Below are 25236 nucleotides of genomic sequence, written 5' to 3'. Positions count from 1 at the left end.
TGTATGATTTTCAAAAGGGTGGATGTAGGACCAGTGGATGTTTAATGGGTAGAAGTAGTACCGCCCAGCAGCTAGAGCTTCAGTTAGTGTGCCTACGTGAATGCTGAGTCAACTCAAGTCTGAAGTGGTCACGTACTGTATAGGGGCAAGACGTGTTGTGATATTAAGTGCAACAATTACTTTGGTAACACATAAGATGTTTCAGGTTGATGATAGTTGTAATGCCAGCATCCCTACGTGCCTCCTCCTCCTCCTGGAAAGAACACAGGCGTACTCACCCCTCCTGACAGTGCTGTAAGGTCGTTGTCCTCTGCTTGGTGTGCATGATTCCTAACAGCATGATTAGGGCGCACGAGTGGTAATTTCCTTGTTTTTAGATAGTGCGTGTGCTCCTACGATGTCTCCAGCTAATACCTGGGAGGTATCTGGTACTTAAGGCGACTTCCCACATTGGGAGGTGCCTGGTCAACATCATGGACTTTAGTGTCTTGCTTGTCTGTATGCTGCTAAGTCTGTTATAAAGTCCATTCCTTGCTGGAACCTGTTTCCCTGGGTAAGTGTACCCAAGCCTGTACCCTGAACCTGTATCTGGTCTTGTCTGTATCTGTGTCCCTGGGAATGTTTGCCCAGGCTTGAACCCTGAACCTGTACTTGTGTCTGAATTAGGACCTGACTTTATCCTGTTATTATCTAGTCTGTATCTTTCCCTGTATCTTCTGTGTCAGTATCTGAACCTGTCTCTGTATCTTTCTGAGTCTGATCAGCACCTGCTTCCACACCAGCTTTGTCTAATTCAGTTCATCCCTCCAAACCTGTTGTCTGAATTAGTCCCTTCTCTTTACCTGCTTTTGCTATTCCCTTTCGTTAATCTGCTGTGTCTGACACACAAGTTGTGCCACCATAAAGAATAAATTTAACTAAGCAGAAAAGGTGGAAAGGTTTTGTAAATTACTGTTATTAAAAATTATGTTCCATTAAAAAAATGACAAGCTTTCTTCCACTGAAGTACGCTCCCTGGCGTTATTCCATTCTGTCCTCCCAGTGGTCAATCAGCTGGCCAAGCATGTGCAGTTCCTTTTGTAAGGGGTGTACCAGGACATTGTGATGCTCCGCTCCCTTTCCTCATGTTGATATTGTACTGCTTGTATAATTGTATATATAATGTTTCTGATGCTGCTATGTGTAAATACAGTATATATACTGTATATGTATATATGTTGTGTAGATAGGGAAAGTGCAGTACCTCAAGGTGGACACTAGATGGGTTACAATAGTGTACATAGTTTACATAGGAGGAGCCAACCACGGATAAGATATAGGGTTTTCCTTTTTCTAGTTAGTAGGGCTACAGAGCCTGGACAGGGCAGTTAACTCCATAACGTTGGAAAGTGAGAAGCCCAGCCATCCAAGGACTTTGGGCAAGAAATACAGCAGAACTGACAAGCAGGTCTCTCTAAGATATGGCAGCTCACTACATGGGCAGATGCCCTCATGTCTGGGGTGAAACGGACAAGGGAACTTCTAAACGTAGTGACGCTGAACAGGGAGGACCGGTCGAGACGGTATGACCCGGGTACAAACTGAAGGACATAGGGAAGAGCACAGGGAAAGTGAAGGATGTGAACTGTGCAAAACTCTGTGCTGATACTGTAACTGATGTGGACATGCTGCGATTGAAAACAAGTAGAGTTGAATGGAGCACCCGGCCAGGGCTACTGGGGTACTCGGCATCGGGCACATTGATCTCAATGGGAGTTGTCACGGAAGCTGTGACCCGGTCCATGGCCCTGGGGCTCCATGGCAAAAGGGGGTGAAAGAACAATGAAATAGAATTGATGAATAGTTCGTGACGCCACCTGTGGTGTTCGGCAAGGGAGATGTTAAGCCGACGCTGCATGCAGATCCTCTGGGACTGGTCGTGTGTTGCAGCCAAGATGGTGAAGCTCCCCACAGGTGGAGCTGTAGTCCCAGGGCAGTGTAGATGAAGGGGTAGCTGAGAGGCGCAGGCAATGTAGAAGCTAGTACCCAGATGCAGCGGTACCAGGTGTGTTGGTGCGGGAATGAATGGAGGACACCAGGGCTTGTAGTTCCAAAGCTTTACTCACAGTCTGTAGCACACACAGGTGCCTGCCTCCGTGCTGTGTCCTCCGGGTCAGGGACTCAGTCGACCTCCAGGCAAGATAGGACGCTCCCTTCCAACACGCTGCCAACATGTGCCTTGCCAACATGTGCCTTTCTGAACGACTCCTCTACAGCGCCTTTAAGTGTGAAGATCTCCTAGTACTGAGTTATACTGGAGTTCCTCCTGACAGATGTTCCCAAGAACTATACTTGTACGGCAGACAGCTGTAGCCTGCTTTGGGGACTCCTTCTCCTGAATCCCGACTCACTATCAATGTTGCTGTTGTGCCCCCAAGTCTTAGATGGGAGTAGTGCATTTACAGCCCACTACTCTACCGGTGTCTGCTGCAGAACCATTAGTGTCCATACAACCTAGGGGACCGGGCCCCGGCCTTGCGCTTAGAATTTCTAGGCAGGGTTCTTCCTCTAACCCACGTCCTCTGTTCCCTTTTACTCCTACGTTCCGCACTAGTCTTTCCTTCTTATGGAAGATCAGGTTTCTGTTCAATGTCCTTCTCTTTCTTTCCTTTCCCGTGTCAGCAGACCCAGGTCACTGAGATCTGCTGCAGCACCTCCTTCCTCCATCCCTCTCCCAGGGATCTTCTCTCCCCACTCACTGACTTCGAACTGACTGACTGACTGAAATTCTAAACCTTCCCACTCTTTTATGTATTCTAAACTCCACCCGCCTCCCAGCACATTTCGTGTTCCAAGCAGGGAGCCACCAAAGGTGCTCTGCTCACTCCAAGCAAGGAGCCACAATGTGGCTTTGCTGAACTACCGTGTTGTGTGGGATGCGAGTGTTGGAGCATGGTTAGGAGCCTCCAACTCACCTGGATGGTGGGGTACCACACCTCAAGAGGAGGTGCAGTACCTCTGTGGCAACTGAACCCTCAGGGGCGCCACACTCCCCCCCATTAAACACAGCATGTCCTCGGGCTGCATGTTAAACAGAGTTAACAATACAGGAGCATACAAAATTTTGTAATGCTGAATAAACATGTCTTATACTAAACTCCCTAATATAGGAGGCACGGTTTCTTGAACGTTACAAACAAGTTAACTGTCTAAATTTTAAATTATGCTACCCAATTTAAAGTGCTATATAAGCAAACTCAATATCAATTCACATTTGCTAGCAACACATCTCCTTTCCACTATCTTCCACATTTTCCTCTTTCTACTGTCTCTTCTAGACGTAGGATGAAAACCGTGGATACCTGGTTCGTCACCTGTACTTTTCAATTCTACATTCACATCCTCAACATCTTTATTCAAAGTTCTATAAACATTCACAATGTCTTTTTCTCAAGATACTTCCATAAAATCTGTCATCAGGATTTTCATCATATACTAATACTTTCTAGTTTCTATTCAGGAAATAACATTAAGCACTATCATTAAGTGCAAAAGTAGACGCTGGTCCGGCCATCGTGTCTGGAAATGTCCCTATAACGAGGTAGGTCTTCTTTTACGAAGAGAGTTCTATGTAAAACCAAGAGAGAGCACCTAAAGAGGTGTCAACTATGTACAATAACAGTTCTGGATCATTCAGCGTTCATGATCTCCACAGTTCAAATGTGAAGGCTGCCAATACAACTGGGCAAAACTGGAAAAGCAGAACTAAAGCATGATAGCCAAAAAATAGAACACTGGTACAAAAATAGAAAACAAAGCACAACTGTGCAAATACCCTCCAGGGTAACGAGAGTTAAAGTGAAGAGGCATCTTGACTAGTGATTGTCCCCTCCTGGGGTTTCTGGACTGGAACTGCTTCCAGGGGTGAAGCTTTGGGTGTCTTCATCTTGTTGCTGGTTGCTTGCCATTGGGCCTGGTTGTGGCAGCTGGTGTGATTGCCGCCTAGGGTCTTGTAGCTGTGGTAAAGGGAACCCATGATGCATATTGATACCCATCAACTGTCCCTCATGGGTGGGTGGCTCTGTTGCTCTGGTGCGTGGCCTAGCACCGAGGGATGCCGCAGCTTGTTGGCACTGATAGGCGACTACATGGGAACTCGGCAGCCAAGGGATCCCGAGGTCAGTATCCCAAAGCGGTCTAGACTCCTCCAATCCCCGAAGATGCTGAATCGTGCGCGCCTGTTCCAGCCGTACCCTTCTCAGTAAGGACCTCTTCCACCTCCCCATTTCCGACAGTCTAGTGCCCCCAGCTGACTCTTCCAACCGCCCCATTTCGAGTCCCCGCAAGCCAGCCTCCGATAACGTGAATTCGGGGGGCAACCCATTAGGAGGGCTGGGGTATATACCTGGTGCCTCCCGGCTGTGCGGCCTCGGCTCCGGTGCAGGTTGAAGCTGGCCGGTGGCAGCAGGCCGCGGTGGAGCGGATGGTGGCTCCGGGCCCACAGGGGTCTCTGGTGGGACCTGCGCAGCCGCGTCAGGTCAGGGCAGGAGCTCCTCTTCCTCCGCTTCGGCTCCCGGGGCCTCATACAATTCCTCCTGTGGCGGCAGCGAAGGGGCTCCGGATGCTGCCAGTGGTGTGATGGTGGCTGCAGGCTCTGTAGAATCTGCATGGGGAAGCTCCGGTGCAGCAGCGGCAGTTACCGCAGGTGTAGGCCTCTCCCGGGCGTGCTGCCAGTTCAGCCTCCACAATGCCTCCTGCCTCAGCCGCAAACATTGGGTCAGCCGGGCAATCTCCTCCTCCAGTTGCCGTCGATTCAGCCTAAAAGCAGGGTCCGAGCCTTCAGCCATGGCTCAACCTCCCCACGCTCCGCAAGTCTCCTTCCCTCTTCTTCCATCATGGCGTTCTCCCTGTCTCGGCTCTTTTCCCGCCACTGGCTTCCGCTCCTCCCTCTGGGGGCGGCATCTTTTTCCAACTCCTCCATACCAAGCCAGTATACGAACCCCTCGGGGGGTGGGCCAAGTTGCTATCGCATAGAAGTTTAGACAGGGGAGGCCCAGGACAGTCCGTCTATTTCTTAGGGCCACCCATATGATCACGCCCTTCTTCTCCAGGCTGTCGGCCATTTTTAGTATTCATTTCACAGTCTATCAAATTGGGTCTTCTGCACATTCTCAAAAGTTTTAAGTCCAACAAATCTTAGGCACACAGAACCCGATGACATCGGGTCTCGTCATCCTGTTTGTGACGCCAGAATGGAGCGCCCAGCCAGGGCTATCGGGGTACTCGGCACCAGGCCCGTTGAACTCAATGGGAGTTGTCACGGAAGCTGTGACCCGGTCCGTGGCTCTGGGGCTCCATGGCAAAAGGGGGTGAAAGAACAATGAAATAGAATTGATGAATAGTTCGTTACGCCACATGTGGTGTTCGGCAAGGGAAATGTTAAGCCAGCCCTGCATGCTGCAGATCCTCTGGGACTGGTCGTGTGTTGCAGCCAAGATGGTGAAGCTCCCCACAGGTGGAGCTGTAGTCCCAGGGCAGTGTAGATAGAGGGGTAGCTGAGAGGCGCAGGCAGTGTAGAAGCTGGTACCCAGATGCAGCGGTACCAGGTGTGTTGGCGCGGGAATGAATGGAGGACACCAGGGCTTGTAGTTCCAAAGCTTTACTCACAGTCTGTAGTACACACAGGTGCCTGCCTCCGTGCTGTGTCCTCCGGGTCAGGGACTCAGTCGACCTCCAGGCAAGATAGGACGCTCCCTTCCAACACTCCGCCAACATGTGCCATTCTGAACGTCTCCTCTATAGCGCCTTTAAGTGTGAAGATCTCCTAGTACTGAGTTACACTGGAGTTCCTCCTGACAAGTGTTCCCAAGAACTATATTTGTACGGCAGACAGCTGTAGCCTGCTTCGGGGACTCCTTCTCCTGAATCCCGGCTCACTATCAATGTTGCTGTTGTGCCCCCAAGTCTTAGATGGGAGTAGTGCATTTACAGCCCACTACTCCACCGGTGTCTGCTGCAGAACCATTAGTGTCCATACAACCTCGGGGACCGAGCCCCGGCCTTGCGCTTAGAACTCCTAGGCAGGGTTCTTCCTCTAACCCACGTCCTCTGTTCCCTTTTACTCCTACGTTCCGTACTAGTCTTTCCTTCTTATGGAAGATCAGGTTTCTGTTTAATGTCCTTCTCTTTCTTTCCTTTCCCGTGTCAGCAGACCCAGGTGACTGATATCTGCTGCAGCACCTCCTTCCCCCATCCCTCTCCCAGGGATCTTCTCTCCCCACTCACTGACTTCGAACTGACTGACTGACTGAAATTCTAAACCTTCCCACTCTTTTATGTATTCTAAACTCCACCCGCCTCCCAGCACATTTCGTGTTCCAAGAAGGGAGCCACCAAAGGTGCTCTGCTACACTCAAAGCAGGGAGCCGCAATGTGGCTTTGCTGAACTACCGTGTTGTGTGGGAAGCGAGTGTTGGAGCGTGGTTAGGAGCCTCCAACTCACCTGGATGGTGGGGTACCACACCTCAGGAGGAGGTGCAGTACCTTTGTGGCAACTGAACCCTCAGGGGTGCCACATATACATTTAAAGTTGTAATTGTACTCTGTCTCTTTGTGTTAAGAAGTGTCTCTGCATCTCAGGGAGGACCCTGGGAACCAGGCAATTGAGTCAGTGAGACTTTGTAAATGTGGCAAGCATTTAAGGAAGCCAGGATGGATGAACACAGAACTTAAGCACATGCTAAAAAGGAAGAAAAAAATGTTTATAAAATGGAAAGAGGGAGGCATATCTAAAGAAGACTATAATGCTGTCTGCAGAACCTGCAGGGCACAAATCAGATTAGCTGACAATGAATTGAGGCTTGCAAGAGATGTCAAAAACAATAATAAAGGATTTTGGGGATATGTCAAAAGTAAAAGAAAAGTCAAAGATGCTATAGGATTTTTACAGGATGAAAATGATGAAATGGTAAGACAGGATGTTGAGAAGGCCGAACTTTTAAATTCCTATTTTGCATCTGTTTTCTCTCAGAAAGGAAATGTAACATCAACTGTTCTTAACTGTCCTATTAAGGGAATAGAAGAATCCAGGATATCTATAAACAGAAATATAGTGAGGAAACACTTAGCTAACCTAAATGAATTCAAGTCTCCAGGTCCAGATGAATTACACCCCAGAGTACTGAAGGAGATAGCAGAAGAAATTTTTGAACCCCTCTCCATAATTTTTGAAAATTCTTGGCGAACAGGAGAAGTCCCAGAAGACTGGAGAAGAGCAAATGTTGTTCCTATCTTCAAAAAGGGGAAGAAGGTGGACCCAGGCAACTATAGGCCGGTGAGTCTGACTTCTATACCAGGAAAGATCTTTGAACAAATTATTAAACAACATGTATGTCAGTACCTGGATAAGAATGAAGTGATTAAACAGAGTCAGCATGGGTTTGTAACTAATAAGTCATGTCAGACTAACTTAATTTCCTTCTATGATGGAATCACTGATTGGGTGGATCAAGGAAATGCTGTAGATATGGTATATCTTGACTTCAGCAAAGCATTTGACAAAGTATCTCATACAATCCTTATTGAAAAAATGTATGGAATGGACAAGGCAACTGTTAGGTGGATTCATAACTGGCTTAGTGATCGGACCCAAAGAGTGGTCGTAAATGGCTGCACATCCAGTTGGAAGAATGTCTCAAGTGGGGTACCACAGGGCTCGGTCCTGGGCCCTGTATTGTTCAACATCTTTATCAACGATTTAGATGAAGGAATTGAGGGTAAACTGATTAAATTTGCTGATGACACAAAGTTAGGAGGGATAGCTAATACTAGAGAAGAGAGAGAGAGGATTCAAAAAAATATAAATAAACTGGAGAAGTGGGCAGCAACTAACAGAATGGTTTTTAACAGGGAAAAATGCAAAGTACTACATCTGGGCAATAAAAATGAAAAGAGCATATACAGAATGGGAGGAATATGCCTAAGCAACAGCACATGTGAAAAAGACTTGGGTATACTAATAGATCACAGACTGAATATGAGTCAACAGTGTGATGCAGCAGCAAAAAAGGCAAATGCAATTCTAGGATGTATTAACAGAAGCATACAGTCTAGATCACGTGAAGTCATTATTTCCCTCTACTCCTCTTTGGTCAGACCTCATCTGGAATATTGTGTCCAGTTTTGGGCACCACATTTTAAAAAAGACATCAACAAACTGGAGCAAGTTAAGAAAAGAGCAACCAGAATGGTGACCGGTCTGCAAACCCTGTCTTATGAGGAAAGGTTGCAGGATTTGGGATTGTTTAGCTTGCAGAAGAGAAGACTGAGAGGAGACTTAATAGCTGTCTACAAATATCTAAAGGGCTGTCACATTGTAGAAGGATCAACTTTATTCTCATTTGCACAAGGAAAGTCTAGAAGCAATGGGATGAAACTGAATGGGAGGAGACACAGATTAGATATTAGAAAAAACTTTTTGACAGTTAGAGTGATCAATGAGTGGAACAAGCTACCACGAGAAGTGGTGAGTTCTCCTTCAATGGAAGTCTTCAAACAGAGGCTGGACAGACATCTGACTGGGATGATTTAGCGAATCCTGCTTTGAGCAAGGGGTTGGACCAGATGGCCCAGGAGGTCCCTTCCAACTCTACGATTCTATGATTCTGTGATTCTGGCGCGGGTGGCCAGGGCGCGTTAGAGCAGACACCTTTGCAGGCCATGACTACGGCCCTGGCTTCAGCCCACACTTACCCCAGTGTGCACAACGTATGCTCCCTGCGGTCATTTCACATAGGTCTGACAGTGAGCACAGGGAGCATATTGCTGACATGCACAGAAGGAAGCTGTCACGGTCCATTTTTGGAGCTGTGGCAGAATGTGAATTCTTATAGAAACCTTTTTCCTTTTTCCCCCGGTGGCCGCTGGGGTTTACTACAACTGTAGTTGCTTTTGGTGCTGGTTTTGCCTCCAGTGGCCGCTGGGATTACTATACGTGTGAATTAACCAACAGGAGATGACTACTCCCCCCTCCTTCCTATAAAAGGTCGTCATGTGCAGTAAATCACTGTTGGTAATTTTGTTTGTTTGTTATCCAACCGTGGTGAAGACTGGACCTACCTGGTGGAGAGGGGGTTCAGCTTATCTGGAGCAGTGGAGTTGCTGGATGCTGATCGGATCCTCTCTGTTGCTTGGAGCATTTGCAGCAGAGCAAAGCTAAGTTTTGGGTTTTAGTTGCTTTAACCCCGTGGTGTCTGTTTTATTTTCCTTTGTGTGTTATTGGGTGCAGTTCACTTTATTCCCTGTCTCACCTCCTGGGGAGGGGGTTGGTGGTTTAGCTCAGGGCTAAACAGGAGATAGGGACAGGTCGGGGACTTGGGCCTCTCTACCTTCAAGCGTACCCCCAAGTTAAGGAGAGTCAGGGCACCCCCTTAGCCTGAGAGTTCAGGGGCCCAGGTTCCACGTCTCCTGCTTTGTCCCAACTGCCCCATGTCAGAAGCGTTTCAGTGATTTTTCCCGCTGCACTCACAGGTCTGACCTCTGGGTGAGATCATTTTGAGACCTGTGTGAGCGCGATTACAGACAGACACTTCCCGCACTCACATTGGTCTGTGAAGCAGAATGATCTCACTCCGTGCTTCTCAGCAATGTGCTCCCTGCGCTCGCTGTCAGACCTATGTGAGTTTAGCGCAGGGAGCATACGTTGTGCACGCTGGGGGTGGGAAGTTGGAGGGATCGCTTATGATGACAGGAACTGCGCATGCTCTGCCAGCTGATCAGCCACTGGGAGGACCGAATGAATTAACACCAGGGGGTATACTTCAGCAGATGAAAGCTTGTTATTTTTTTGAATGGTGCATAATTTTTAATGTGAATTAAAAAGCCATTTATTTCCACCTTTTCTGCTTAGTTAAATGTATTCTTTATGGTGGTACAACCCCTTTAAATCATGGTGTTAGAATCTGTACCTTTCCTAACCAGCTGAGTCTGAATCTGTACCTATCTCTAATCTGTTGTCGCTGTGCAACCTTAGTGATTAGTGTATACAGTTGCTACTTCATTGTAAGTACCTTGTGTGATCTTGGCCCAGTCTGTCCTGTGTGTACCTCTGTTTGTATTGGTTGTGTGTGAACCTGGTTCTGTCTATCATGTGTGTATTTGTCCTTGTAATTTTTCTTTGCATACCTAACCCTGTCTATTTCATGTGAACAGAGTCCTGTCTCTCCTGTGGGAACCTGCGGTTTCCTGCTCATCCGCATCTGTCGTTTCCTGCTCATCCGCATCTGTCGTTTCCTGGTCGTCCGCATCTGCATTTTCATGCTCGTCATGTGCGTTTTCCTGCTCGTACGCATCAGTGGTTTCCGCTCCTGTCCGCATCTGCAGTTTCCTGCTTGTCTGCATCTGCGGTTTCCACTCCTGCCCGCACCTGTGGTTCCTTGTCTGTCCATTCTGAACTGGGTCCTACCACTTCCTGTATTCCAGTCATATCTGCTATTGACCCAGTTCTTCTTCAAACAGTTACTGTCCATCACGTCTGAACTGGGTCCTGCCCGCTCCTGCATTCCAGGTGTACCTGAAAGAGACCCAGGTCTTTCATAAGCTGTTCCTGTCCATCCAGTCTCAACTGGGTTCTATCCATTCCTGTATTCCAGTCATACCTGTCAGTGACCCAGTTCTTCCTGAAGCTGTTCTTGTCTATCCAGTTTGAACTGAGTCCTACCCGTTTCAGTCGTAACTGCCGGTGACCCAGTTTTTCCTGACCTGTGCCTGTTTGTCCAGTCTGAACTGGGTCCTACCTGTTCTTGTCTTCTTGTATATCAGCCGTGCTTGCCAGCACCTGCCTGCCTGTGTGAACCGTGCCTGCTAGCACCTGCCTGCCTGTGTGAGCTGTGCCTGCTAGCACCTGACTGCCTGTGTGTAAGCTGTGCCCACCAGCACCTGCCTGCCTGTATGTCGGCCATGCCCGCCAGCATCTGCCTGTCAGCAAACCAGCAGTTTCTTCCAGTACCTGCTTGCCTGTGAATTGGCCGTGCCAGTCAGTATACCTGCTGTACCTCCATGCACCTATCATTCCCGCCAGTATCCCTGCCGTTTCTGCCAGCATCTGTCGTTACAGATTCCTGTCCCTTTGGTGGTCAGCAGCTACTGCAGTCCGCCGCCCTGGAGTGGTAACTGGCAGCTAGCTGCCGCACAAGCCTGACCTCACCACTAGAGGCTCCAGCAAGCACCAAGGTAGCAGCTTAGTCACTCCCTTCCGGGGTGTCTGGTCCGTGGCACAGTGAGTCCACAATCCACTCTCGCGCTAAACAGTCCGGGCGCGAGCATTACAATAGCTTCCTTTTAATGATGTTATCACTGATCTTCACCTCCCTCATTGCCTTGCACAGCAAACTAGGTTCATGGTCAGGCTTTAAAGGTGTTTCCTAGGTTATAAATAGCATTATTTTGCTGTTTATAAGGTTCAAGGACATTGTTAAAATGTATTTTTAGCAATCTGGGTAAATTTATATTCAGGATATTTATAATAAGGTCTACAATGACATTGTTATAATAGTTGTTGACACTTCTCTTGCCTACCCCTATGAATTTTGTGAAGTCTATACTCATTACATGGAGATTCTTCCTTCTTTTATGTATTCACTGGCATTAGTACCTTTCAGAGACAATCTCTTTCACTGGCCTGTCTTTAAGAGTGTCTTCTAGATTATAAATATTCTCCGCTGGCTCCTAGATGTTAAAATAAGAAACTTAATTTTCATTTAGTTACTTGACACTAGAGCTCATCAATATGGAGGATTTTCTGGCAGCAGGAATACTAATCCTCTAATGATCTCCTCCTGATAAAACACTAAACTAAGGAGCCCAGTAAGTGACACATCGCTGGAATCAGGGTTTCTGTCTCTACATTGATCAGCTCTCAGATTATGTGACAAAAACCTTGTGACAGTTTTTTTGAATGAAAAATCTCCTAATATACTGTATGTCATATCAAGAGCATAACACATTTTAGAAAAAAGCTATCTGTCCTCAAAAAAACACAAACATTAGAGTTTTGTTAAAGAGAACCTGTCACCACAAACAATGCTATTAAACTGAAAATATGGGGATAATCTGGAGGTTAATAACGTTATTATGCTGGATGGTGCCTAAACGTAGCCGAACACTCCGGGGAGAAAATTAATTTTATTGTCTCCAGGGGTGTTCCCATTTCAGACACAGGGGTGTCGCTAGCACTTGTTCAGTCACCGCTCTGAGTATCGGTCAGCCCCAATGCAGAGCTTATAGAGTTGACTAAACCAGTGCCGCCCCCGTAACTGAAATCGTGTTCCTGACCCTGACTAACACTGACTCTGTATTGAGGCTGGCTGTCAGTCATGGAGGTGGCACCGGCACTGGTTCAGTCACCACTGTGAGAATACAGAGCGGCGGCTGTCAGTCAGGGCTGGGGGCGTGGTTACAGCCTCTGCTCTGCATACTTATTTAGGTGACTGAACCAGTGCTGAACACAGAGCCCCCATCCCTGACTGATAGCCAGCCTTACTTTCGGGCAGTGGTTACAGCCGCCTCTCTGTATTCTCAGAGCAGCGACTGAACCAGTGCCGGCGCCACCCCCATGACTGATAGTCGGCCCTAATGCAGAGCCAGTGTCAATCAGAATCAGGAACGTGATTTCAGTCACGGGGGCGGTGTTGATTCAGTCACCTAAATAAATATACAGAGCGGCAGCTGTAACTGCGCCCCCAGCCCTGACAGTAAGGCCAGCTGTCAGTCAGGGCTGGGGGCGCAGCCTCTGTATTCTCAGAGTGGTGACTGAACCAGTGCAAGTGCTGACCCCCTGACTGAAACAGGAAATCCTACTGGGGAGAATAAAGTTAATTTTCTCCCGACAGCGTTAGGCTAAGTGCAGATGCCAGCCAGCATTAAATCACTACTATCCTGCAGATTAACTCCATATCTGCAGGTTAATAGCGCTTTTTCTGGTGACAGGTTCCTTTTAAGGACTTTACACGCTCATATTCACTAACAACAAACATCTGGCTTCTCCATTTTAGCAACTAAACAATGGTCAAATGGAAAGAAACAGCATTGCAAATGCATTGTGTAAGCCTGGCGCTAAGGTGCATGCGGACTGCTCCGCGCTGCTGGCAAAGCTGCAGTTTTATTTTGCTTGTATAAATGATCGCTCACATTCTTTAGCAAATTGTCTGAATTCCCAGTTCTCTCCTATTGATTTACTTTAAAAATCAACTTGTTGGGATTGTGAATAGTTTGTTTCGCCATCTGGCTTAATTAAAGCTCAACTTTGTTTTACAACGTGCTTCCTGCATCGACAATGAAAGTGAGATTGTAGACAGTGGGATATTATATTCTCCGCTGCTCACATCTTTGAGGCATATAAAAGGATGATGAAGAGTCATGTATTATTGAGTTTCAACACAACCCTTCCTAAGTTAGTTTGGGAGAAAGCAGTGAATTGATTACTAGCACCTATAAATATGCTTTGTTTAGCTGCACCTACATGATATCTTTTCCCATATACCGCTCTCCATGTCTAGAAGTGAAATGATCTTTTGGTGGAGAAACATACATTCAGTGTGTAAATGGTACAAGAGATAGTATCCTTTTATTTTATACTGTATAATATTTTGTATGTTTTTTCTGGACCACGTCAGTAAGAGCCACTTTACTGTTTATATCGTTAGTGTTTTGAGCATTTGGTTATAGGTGAAGTCTTGAAAAATGCTTGGTGAAAAAAAGAAGGAGCACGTCACTGCTTTGCAGTGGCTCCAGATGCAAATGACACAATGCCTGATCAAAAGACGCTAAAAAAACCCTCTATTCCTAAATACTTCTAAAATGTTTCACTACCGCGTCAGGAAACGAAAAACTCCCAAAAGAAGGATTGTTTCCTAAAATAGTTTCCAATATCAAACTTGTTTGCCTCAAAAAACTCTATCTGCACTTAGTCTCAGGTTTGAGACTAACGCCTCAACTCATCAAGATCGCCATTCATCATGCCAGTCTTGATGAAGGGGAGTGGTGGAATCATAGGCGCCTGATTTATTAAGAGATGCACACCTTTCAATGAATGAGACACATCTGAAAAGTGGTGTCACCTCCATGGGCCTTGTCATAAATCTTAAGATTTCTAGGGTAAGGCACGGCGCCTCATCACAAATTAGATGAGCTGTTGTGTCACTCCCATATTCTGCCCACTTTGGCGGAGCTTGGTAAATCTGATGTGAAAACTTTGCAAGATCTTTAAAGAACCTCGAGTTGTGCAAAAAATATTGCAACATCTCAAAGTGTTTTACGTTAGATTTCTGGCAGAAACACTTTGATGAATCAGAGCCTAAGTTTCATTGTCTATGATGTCTATCCATGATATTGAATAATGCTAAACTTTAAAGGGAATCTATTCGAGGAGTCATGCTGTTCAAACTGCAGGCAGAAGGACACACAGCCTGGCTTCACGATTGCAACTGTGACCCTGGATACACCACCTCCAGCAGGGCGAATTTAAATAATATAACGTGCAGCCGGATACACCGCCTCCAGCAGGCAAATTTCAGAATTACACGTGTATCTGGATACACCGCCTCCAGCAGGTCGAATTTAAATAATAAAGGGAAACACCAGGGAAAACAATACAATGGAGGGCCCTGCGATAGGGAATGGGGACGTGGAGACCTCCTGCACTCCCCTGAGTCAGTGTCTCAACACTCCTAACAATCCCTATGCAGTTTCTGCACCTGGCACCGAGCGGGATACCTAAAAACCCTAGCTCGCCCTGCACCTACCCCTTTCTAGTGAAATGGACGGTGCAGAAACTAATCCCACCACTGCACTGAAACACACAAAAGGAAAGGTACAAACAGGGATAACACCACTTAGCTCTGCTCTGTTGCTCTTGCTACCAGCAACAGAGTCCAGCACCAGAATGCAGCTTTCCTCCTGAATAGCTGCTAAGTCACCAAGCGTTGTCAGAGCTGCAAGGAACTCCTCACTGTGGGTCCTTCCACACCAGGACTCTGACTGTGCTGCAAGGAACTCTCTCCAGCTCCTTCCTCCACCACGGATTGTTGAAATGACCAATATCACCAACGGTGAGTGAGAGAACAAGACACTCCTATATAGTTAAGCCAGAGCAATCACCCTGTTAGTGATAATCATGTGCACTAAACTAAAGTAACCAGAGTGCAATGACCCTAATGGCCACCGGGGGCAAAACTAGAACTGAAACCACACAGTGCAATGACCCTAATGGCCACCGGGGGTAAAAACTAACTTTAAGCACACAGCTTAAGGAAAAAAAGGTTACTAGAGCTTTTATCTGTCATAGTCCAGCATGGATCATGACAGCAACCAGGTATATTATTCTCTGAAATTATCCAGCGTTTCAGAGGAATTACTGTATATTTTGAAGATTTGACGGGGACCATAGCCAGAGGCCAAACCATTCTGATGCCACCCCCAGCTGGCTTCTCCCAGCACTGCTAGTGGAGATTGACAGGTCTCTCCTTATGTACCATCGAGGAAGTGACCAGTCAGTCATCTGGAAAGAGCTGTGATAAGCCATCCAGGGACGGCACCAGACTTGTCTGTCTCCAGATATGATCCCTAGCCGGATCTTCAAAGTATATGTCCACTGAAACACCAGAGAAAGTCAAATAATAATATACCTGGCAGCAAATGTGCAGCCAGGCTGCGATTACCGCTGCCTGCGGTTTGGGAAGCATGAGTTGTCTGAAAGTTTCCTCTTAGGGACATCTTAAATGTGAAGTTTGGAGTGAACTACATAATGAATTATTCTTTTCTTTTTACAGGATGACTACATACCATACCCCAGCATTGAGGAGGTAATCCTTTATATGCAGTTTAAAACAGTAACTTGTGTTCTTATAATAAGCAGAATAGTACTAATTTCAGAGCCACAGCTACTGGTTAAATTAAGGTAAAATGCTATAAAAGGAGTTATTTTTCCTTGTGTTATAGAGAGTTAAGAACTATAGAAACTGCAATAAACCAATCAGTAGTCTCCGCTTTATCAATGATGCTCTATACCTCCTCCACCAATATCCAGGTGCTACACCAAGCCTTTACATCTCACCATCAAGTGGTTTAAAACTGATATTCCTGGGACCCTTGCTTTTCATCTATCTGGTATGGGTTGTACGGATCTCTGATGTGCCACCAGAACTCCTTCTGCCATTTTTAACTAATTTCTCACAAAGTGCCAACAAAGCCATTGGTTTAATGATATTGATGCTACTCAGAAGATGTATGTCTTTTGCCTCTTTGTTCTTTTATATTGTAGATCCTGGAGAAGGACACCTCTTATCCACTCATTATTTTGCCTCAGTTTGGAGGTTATTGGATAGAAGATCCAGAAAATATAAGCACTCCAACATCTTCAGACAGTAGTATATGTGATGAAGAAGAAGAACCCATGAGCCCCAGTACATATGGATATAAACTAGAATATAAAGGTTCAGCTCGGGCGTACAGAAAGCACTTCTTGGGGAAGGTTTGTGGGTTTTAAGTTTTTTAATATCTTCTTTGGGTTTATAGCCTGTATTATAGTCCAGGTCCACAAGTCATTGGCAAATCTGCCATTGACAGTTACATAGTTGCAAAAAAATGAAAAACCTTTCTTCACCAATTGTACATTTTGTCACTAATTTAACTATAAACTATTATGTTATGTATATCGAGGAAATCATCCAGCCCTTTTATAAAAGCTGTTATAGTGTCTGCCATTACTACCTCTTATGGTTGGGCGCTCAACAGTCTGATTGCTCTAACAGTAAAGAACACATTCCTATTTAGCTGCCAGAATCGCCTTCCACCCGAAATAAGTGCCCCCTGGTCCTTAGTATGGTTTTTAGAAGGATTAAGTCAAGTGCAAGTCCTTTTATACCGACCACACATATATTTATACATGTAAATGAAATCTCCTATGAGGCGTCTTTTTTCTAAGCTAAACAAGCCTAACTTTCCCAACCTCTCATCATATGAGAGGCCTTCCATCCCATTTAACAGGTAGGGGATGTTAAGAGATATCAGCTGATGAGCTGAAGTTTCTTGAACTCAGGTTTAGTATTTTTATGGGCTTGTCCACTAGCTTGACAACCTCTTTTTAAATAAAGTAGTCCTCCTTATAAGATAAAAATAGCATATACTCACTTCCCATACTGGCGCCATGGAATGTCAGGAATGTCGGCACTTTGTCTCTATGACATTACTATGGCATAAGAGCCCTGCAGCCAGTCTGCAGCCACTGTTAGGTTGAAAGGAAGGAAGTGACTGCGCAGCAGTTCAATAGTGGGTTCTGATTGACTACAGGACTCACATGACATAATGTCACGTGAGCCTTGAGATAACCGGCGCTGACATCATTGGAACTGCGCTTTTATGGCTCGTCATTAAAATTCTATTCAGAATAAAATCATGACACGTTGTTCAAAGGTGATGCTAGGCTCAATTTTATGTAACTCAGAAAATTTACAAATTTGAGGTGTGTATGGGCAGATCATGGCCTGCTTGGTTCTCAGTTTCTCAGTGTCTTTTCCTTTTTAGCGAAGATTTTAGTTTGGCTAAAAATCCTTAGCAATGTTTCTAGGATTGTTAAGTGGGTAGTCATTGATTTCATTGACCCTTTTTAGGGTGGCTACCCTAAAAAAAATGTGGTACTAATAATAATCTTTATATAGCACTAGCATATTCCGCAGCACTTTACAATTTACACACACTATCCCCGATGGACAGTATTGTCTTTGGAATGTGAATGCAAACCGGAGGAAACCCACGCAAACACGGGGAGAACATACAAATGCAATGCAAACCGGAGGAAACCCACGCAAACATGGGGAGAACATACAAATGCAATGCAAACCGGAGGAAACCCACGTAAACACGGGGAGAACATACAAACTTCCTTGCAGATGTTGCCCTTGGAGGGATTTGACTCCAGTGCTGCAAGGCTGCAGTGCTAACCACTGAGCCACCGTGCTGCCCAGAGCAATGGTACTAGAAAAATACCTTTTTTTACCCATGAAGAAGAGCTCATTTGCATATCTTTTTACTCCAGGAACTGTAAACTGTTTTAAAAAAATAAATCTGTGAAAATTCACGTAAGTTTAACCCGTTAGATGCTGCCATCAATAGCAGTAGAGGCTTCTAAGCAGTTGTATAGGGGGGAGATGTGACATCATAGTCCATCTCTCCTCTGCAGTATGATGGGTTGCGATAGCACCCATGAGCCTAATTTGTACTGTAGATTGTCAGATTGCACAAGACCCAGCCCTCCAGTAGGCTTCTGCTACTTAACATATTGTAAGTAGGTTTCAAGATTTAGAGGACAGATGGAAAGGAGTAGAAAAACAAGATGGGGACACACAGGGTTTTATTCCATTACCACTGATTAGCATATGTGTAGTTGATGCTGTGTACACCTTACAGTAGTATTGCCAATATTGCCTATTTTTATCTATTTTTATAGACCTGGGCATATATTCTTTGTCACATTATAGACAAAAATTTGTATCGATATTGGAAACAATAGCTTGTTGATCTTATTGAACTGAATTTAAAGGAGGGCAGATCATATGTGGAATATACACTCACTGGCCACTTTATTAGGTACACCATGCTAGTAACGGGTTGGACCCCCTTTTGCCTTCAGAACTGCCTCAATTCTTCGTGGCAGAGATTCAACAAGGTGCTGGAAGCATTCCTCAGAGATTTTGGACCATATTGACATGATGGCATCACACAGTTGGCGCAGATTTGTCGGCTGCACATCCCTGATGCGAATCTCCCGTTCCACCACATCCCAAAGATGCTCTATTGGATTGAGATCTGGTGACTGAGGAGGCCATTTGAGTACAGTGAACTCATTGTCATGTTCAAGAAACCAATCTGAGATGATTCGAGCTTTATGACATGGCGCATTATCCTGCTGAAAGTAGCCATCAGATGTTGGGTACATTGTGGTCATAAAGGGATGGACATGGTCAGCAACAATACTCAGGTAGGCTGTGGCGTTGCAACGATGCTCAATTGGTACCAAGGGGCCCAAAGAGTGCCAAGAAAAAATTCCCCACACCATGACACCACCACCACCAGCCTGAACCTTTGATACAAGGCAGGATGGATCCATGCTTTCATGTTGTTTACGCCAAATTCTGACCCTACCATCCGAATGTCGCAGCAGAAATCGAGACTCATCAGACCAGTCAACGTTTTTCCAATCTTCTACTGTCCAATTTCGATGAGCTTGTGCAAATTGTAGCCTCAGTTTCCTGTTCTTAGCTGAGAGGAGTGGTACCCGGTGTGGTCTTCTGCTGCTGTAGCCCATCTGCCTCAAAGTTCGACGCACTGTGCGTTCAGAGATGCTCTTCTGCCTACCTTGGTTGTAACGGGTGGCAATTTGAGTCACTGTTGCCTTTCTATCAGCTCGAACCAGTCTGCCCATTCTCCTCTGACCTCTGGCATCAACAAGGCATTTCCGGCCACAGAACTGCCGCTCACTGGATTTTTTTTCTTTTTTGGACCATTCTCTGTAAACCCTAGAGATGGTTGTGCGTGAAAATCCCAGTAGATCAGCAGTTTCTGAAATACTCAGACCAGCCCTTCTGGCACCAACAATCATGCCACGTTCAAAGGCACTCAAATCACCTTTCTTCCCCATACTGATGCTCGGTTTGAACTGCAGGAGATTGTCTTGACCATGTCTACATGCCTAAATGCACTGAGTTGCCGCCATGTGATTGGCTGATTAGAAATTAAGTCTTAACACACAGTTGGACAGGTGTACCTAATAAAGTGGCCAGTGAGTGTATATAGATATACTCCGAGGGCTATTATCTTTAGAGTGGTGATTTGCTTTCTATCTATAACTCTTCCTTTTTTATTATAGCCCTGGAAGGAAATAAGGTCTAAGTGCAGGTTCCTGTAAATGACAAAATGATGAACAATATTGATTGGTTTTCCTTTTTAATTCAGGATTTAAAGTAATTTCACATTAATAGTTATTATATCTTGATTTGGAAAGGAGTTCTACCTTCAAATTACATTATTGGTTTCTATATACCCTCAGGCAACTTTTACAAACTTTATTTGGTTTGCTTCATGGATTTCTTGTGCATTAATAAAGGTCTTTATATCTATCTGGCATGTCTTGTGTCTTGGGAATTGGCACAGCTCCAAGAGATCTGAGTGCTGTGATCACTGCAGCGCAATTTTGTGATATATGGTTATGGATAAAGAAATGCTTATGTTGATTATATAGAATTATATGAAAATACTGTTTGTATATAAACTTTTCAAGAGATTCATGATTTTTTCTTTTTAAACACTATGACATGCCCACCAGGGCCGTGGGGTACTCGGAACCGGGTCGGACAGTTCTTTGGGGAAGTCACGGGGCTGTGACCCTACTCCATGGCCCTGGCTGTGCCGTAAAATGGGCAATATGTATATGGGATTTAACGTGATGCCACCTGTGGTGTTCAGCAACGGATGGCCGACGCTGCTAAAGGAGACTGCTGGGGCTGATGGTGACACAGCTGGGATGGTTCTGCTCCCCACATGTGGAGAGGGGCCCCAGGGCTAACGGTTCTGTTTATATCAGGCTTCGTGTACCTTGTGGTGCAGGACTCAGGGCGCAAGAGATCACTGGAGGACACAAGGGCTACAGTTTTCTTTTCCTTTACGTAATGGTTGATAGTACAGAACGGGGCACTGATAACAGATCGTAATGGCCAGGTAGATATGGAGGCCTTCCTTCTTGCACTGTCCTCCCTTTTTCCTTGCTGCCTAACAGATCACCCTCCTGCTGCTAACTGTCTCTCTGTTTTTAAAAACAAACCGTTGCCCGCATGGCAGGCAGCTTAAGCCTATCACAGGTGACGCTCCTATGTGTAGACTCCAGGCTCTGGTATGCTGATGTGCCGCCGGATATTAGAATTGGCAAGGAGACCTGCAGTCCCCTGCCCTCCAGATTTAACTGCCAGGACTTCCATACATGCGCAACCACAGACTTCGGTATCCGGTTCCTAGCGCTCTTGTCTTCTACTGACACCTGGTAAGGGGACCCCTCCTTGCTTCCAGGCATGACATTCCTCCCTGTGAGGGAGTCAATGCCACTGTGGCAACCGGACTCCTGGGGTGCCACAACTATACTTAAGTACCTAAGCACTAACTGTTAGGCAGTTGCCACCTACCTTCCTGTTGTGCCTGAAACCGTTCTCCACTGGCATAGAGCGGTCACAGACGTATGTTGACTTCATGTGAACCAAGCGGCAGGTTCTTTTCCTGTTGGCAGGGTGGGCCTACTGACTTCTGGTGTCAAGATGATTGACAGCCGGCTCCTTACCCCCTAATTGAGAGTAGCCAGCTCTAAATCAGCTTGACGCCGATAGTCCAACTCTGTCCACAGTAAGAGAAACTGCTGCTCTGCTGACAGGGAGCAGCTGAATCTCTAGCAGGAGCGGTCAATGACCTGCATCAGGTATAGCAGGCAGATAGTTGCATCTGCAACTACATGACTGATAGTGCTAAGGCAATTTTTTTTAACGTCCCGGATATACACATACTGTACAAAAACAAAATCCAGTTCTTCTACAATGTTGAATATGTCTTATTAAATATGATGTGTTTGTCTTGTTTTAGGACCACCTCAATTTTTACTGCACTGGAAGCAGCCTTGGGAACTTGATTCTTTCAATTAAATGTGAAGAAGCCGACAGCATAGAATATTTAAGAATTATACTCAGGTGTGTAAAATGAATGTATTGTGTAAAATATCAAAATTGGTAAATGAGATCTATTCACACCTTGTTCTCAAATTCATTTTAACTTTTGAGTGTTAGGATGCAGTGGCCAGACTGGCAGAAGCGTGTGGTCGCACAAAGATGTCATTTCAGCAGCTTTATTCACAGGAAGCTGAATGGTTTTAGGAATATCACAAAAGGCAAAAAGTTTGGCTTGAACAGAGGTACACAAATAGTATTAGGAATGGGGGTTGACGCTTGTAACAATTTACTGACACTTGCGTTTGGTCTGCTCCACTGGTGGTCACAGACCGAGAAGGGATCCTGTAGTGAACAGCATAGGGGCCGTTTTCAATTCCAATAGCTCATCAAAATGAAATGCATAATTCCACCTACTTTGGGGGAAGAAGTGACCTTTTGGGCTTATATAGTTGCACAGGTTGCACCAATTATATGTTCACCCCTGGTTTGCTGCTAATCACTTCAGCAGAACCAAATTCTCGCTGGAACAGACTCTGTGTTGGTTTCTATGTTCGTCAGCTAACACAACCATTCTCGCTGTAGCATGTCTTAGCAGCAATGCCCTGTAGTAGATTGTCTGGTATCTTGCATAGTGTTGCTGCCCAACCTTCACAGTTATAGCATAACAGTCTCACTTGCAGGCACCAGTCTTTCCTCCATCCCTGGGAATGCACTCCTCTGTACACTCAGTTGTCTAATTTCTAAAGTGTGGTTACATCTGGATTTTTTTTGGAAACTAATCCTTTGCCCGTCTAGTGAATGTGTTCTTTATCGTCAGGGCTAAACTTCAATGTTCCTCTCTGCTATTTCAATCCTTGCTCCTCTAATGGCAGTGCACTAAATTACATCGCCTCCATCTTAAGCTTCTTGTATACTCTCTTGCACTCCTCACTAAGTCCTAGGACATCTTAATATCAAGTGTTACTTATTCCCACTTGCTAACTAGCTATGGTGCAGGCATTTCTTTTCTATGCCCAGTCTTGGTTCCTGTTACAGTTTACATGCTTACTTGTGTTTTGATGTCTTTTATCAAAAATTTCCCAGCTGATTCGCATTCTGGACATTGCTACAAGCGCAAACGTAAATGCTAACCCTGACGTAGTTGTGTCACTAGCAACTCCATCAGTTCACATTTCTTAAAGGAGAGCATGCACAACCCTCGATTTCAACAGCAATACCTCAAACTAGTGACATCTTGCAAAAAACATTTCTTAACTGGGTGCATATCCCTCATATACTCACACTACCTACTTATCTCATCTTACGTGGGGCATTTCACACAACTTTGCTGCACATTTGTCACAGATATGTCATATCACACGCATAATAAAATAACATTCATGTACATTATTATCGTGTAATAAGCATTCCTAATTATAGTGCATTACATGATCTGGTAAAAGTTCTTTATTGGTGGTACACGCGCAACATAATATAACAAAGCACATGACATGGCGATGAACAACAGGTAATGACATTTACATAGTAAAAATGTAACTCAAGAAAGCTGATGGTATCTCCACCACTGCACAGTCATTGTTAACAAAGGACAACCATCAAAGGATGTAGGGCTTCATGTGGCTGAATCATCAGCGCTAGCGATATAGCATAACGCATATCGCGTTATGCTATAGCGTTAATGCAGCACGTCAACGCTATGCGTGGAACGGGCTGTGTTAACGCAATGTGAACCGGCCTTAGCGTGGATAGAATAGGTAGTGGTTTATGGATACATTTAGAGTCGGGTGGTAGAACCGGATCCCAGGACTCCTCGCCAAGTTTCATTTTGTCCCATTTGTATTTATCAGAAATCCATCTACTACCACAATGTTTCCACAACACTGCAGGTTCATGTTCTATGACTGTGGTGGAAACCAACTAACAGAAAAGTGTCCATAATGTTGTTTTCTACTTATTTTGTAACCAACTAATTATATGTGATTTCTGTTTAGGTCTAGAACAAAAATTCTACATGAACGAATCCCGCTGGCTGGGTTTAGCAAACTTCCCAGTATTCCTCAGATAGCAAAGGTGAGCATTAATGATCAGAGGCGTAACTGTAATCCTCATGATATCTTCCTTCAATGTATCTGTGCCTTTATACATTTCATCAAAAATAAATTACAAAACCAATTTGGACATTTCAGTTTTTGCAACTTTAATTAGTTTGCATCCAGTAAGCTGATCTGTATTATGTGGATCTCATAACAGTACACAGAGCATTCAGTGTGCACAAATGTACATTGGTCTGCCATCTGGCCTTAAATTAATGTATTTTGTACTAAAAATCATATTTACAATTGGGTTTCATTAGGAGTTTTGCATTGTTTCCCTTCTATACCCTCTTATTACATTGCCTATTGCTGACTGCAGAACGAGTTAGGCCTGTTTCACACTTCAGTTTTTTTCCATCAGTCAAGATCTGCCGTTTTCGTAAAAAAACGGATCCGCCATTTTGTTTGGCGGATCCGTTTTTTTTCCCATTGACTTGCATTACTGGCGGATCTTGACGGATGGCCATCCGTCGGATCCATTTTTTTACGGATCCGCCAATTTTTTTGCGTCCGCCGACATGCCCGGACGGAGCTTATCTGAGGATACGTCAGTGACTTCAGTCTGCCGGGAAGTTAATAATTCTTTTTTCTGTCTTTTTCTGAACTACTCTGTGCTGATTTATGATCTCATAAAAGTTGAGTTGAACTTTGTGGTTATAAAGCAGCTGAAAGGATCCCCAAAAAAGACAGATAAAAGAGTTACAAACTCCCTGTCAAAACAGATATTCAGTTTAAGGGAACCTGATGGCTGTTATATGCTGGCCGATCCAGGAAGAGCGTATATCAGGCACTGGCTGTATGATGCTAGTCACGTATGTTGCGGCATTTCAGAGTCAGGTACGCTGCGGCATTTCAGAGAAAAACATACTTTAAAAGGGAGACTAGTCCCAAACGCGGATCTCTGGCAGCTTCTCTCTCCGCCCATTCCCATTGAGTGACGGGTGTCTCCCTCTGTGCGTAAACAGGTAAGGAGCTGTGAGTCTCTGTTAGCAGGTGGGGAGAAGCTGCTGGTGGCCACCTTTTTGACTAATCCCCAGTGTGCTTGGTCTCTGCAACTTTTAAAGTTTGTTTTTCTCTGAAACGCCGCATCATTTCAGAAGCAAATGAGATGAAATGGGATGAGATCATGAAGCCAGTGTCTGATACAAGGATCGGGCAGAGTAGATCCCCTGTCAGGTTCCCTTTAACTCAATCTACCAATGGGAATATTCAGGAAATAGAGGAGCCAGTAAAAGCCAACTGGTGCAAAATGTTTCATAAAACCCAATTACAAAAATAATTTTATTACTAAATAAAATTGCCCCCAAAGGTATCCATATTCTTTAACTATGTGACTGCCGCCGAATCACCCTCAATGCAATATTCCCTCATACCAGGAAACCTGCAAACTTTAATTTAGTTCATAGCTG

At 45.1% G+C, this 25236-nt stretch overlaps 1 protein-coding gene across 5 annotated transcripts in view; it reads left to right on the top strand.

Annotated features, from left to right (window-relative positions):
• RAP1GAP2 (RAP1 GTPase activating protein 2) overlaps window positions 1-25236 on the top strand; it is a 1085931-nt gene that overhangs the window by 954361 nt on the left and 106334 nt on the right. For all 5 annotated transcript variants that reach the window (XM_073565586.1, XM_073565585.1, XM_073565588.1 and 2 more), the window contains 4 exons: window positions 15804-15836; window positions 16295-16504; window positions 21652-21755; window positions 23726-23804. In XM_073565586.1, the coding sequence (XP_073421687.1) occupies window positions 15804-15836; window positions 16295-16504; window positions 21652-21755; window positions 23726-23804 (426 nt within the window). The remainder of the gene's footprint in view (window positions 1-15803; window positions 15837-16294; window positions 16505-21651; window positions 21756-23725; window positions 23805-25236) is intronic.

Source organism: Dendrobates tinctorius, unplaced genomic scaffold, assembly GCF_039654945.1.
Source record: "Dendrobates tinctorius isolate UK_male_01 unplaced genomic scaffold, ASM3965494v1 ptg000016l, whole genome shotgun sequence".
NCBI lineage: Eukaryota > Metazoa > Chordata > Amphibia > Anura > Dendrobatidae > Dendrobates > Dendrobates tinctorius.
The sequence above is the reverse complement of the archived record's forward strand: the minus strand, read 5'-3'. Positions and strand labels throughout refer to the sequence as shown.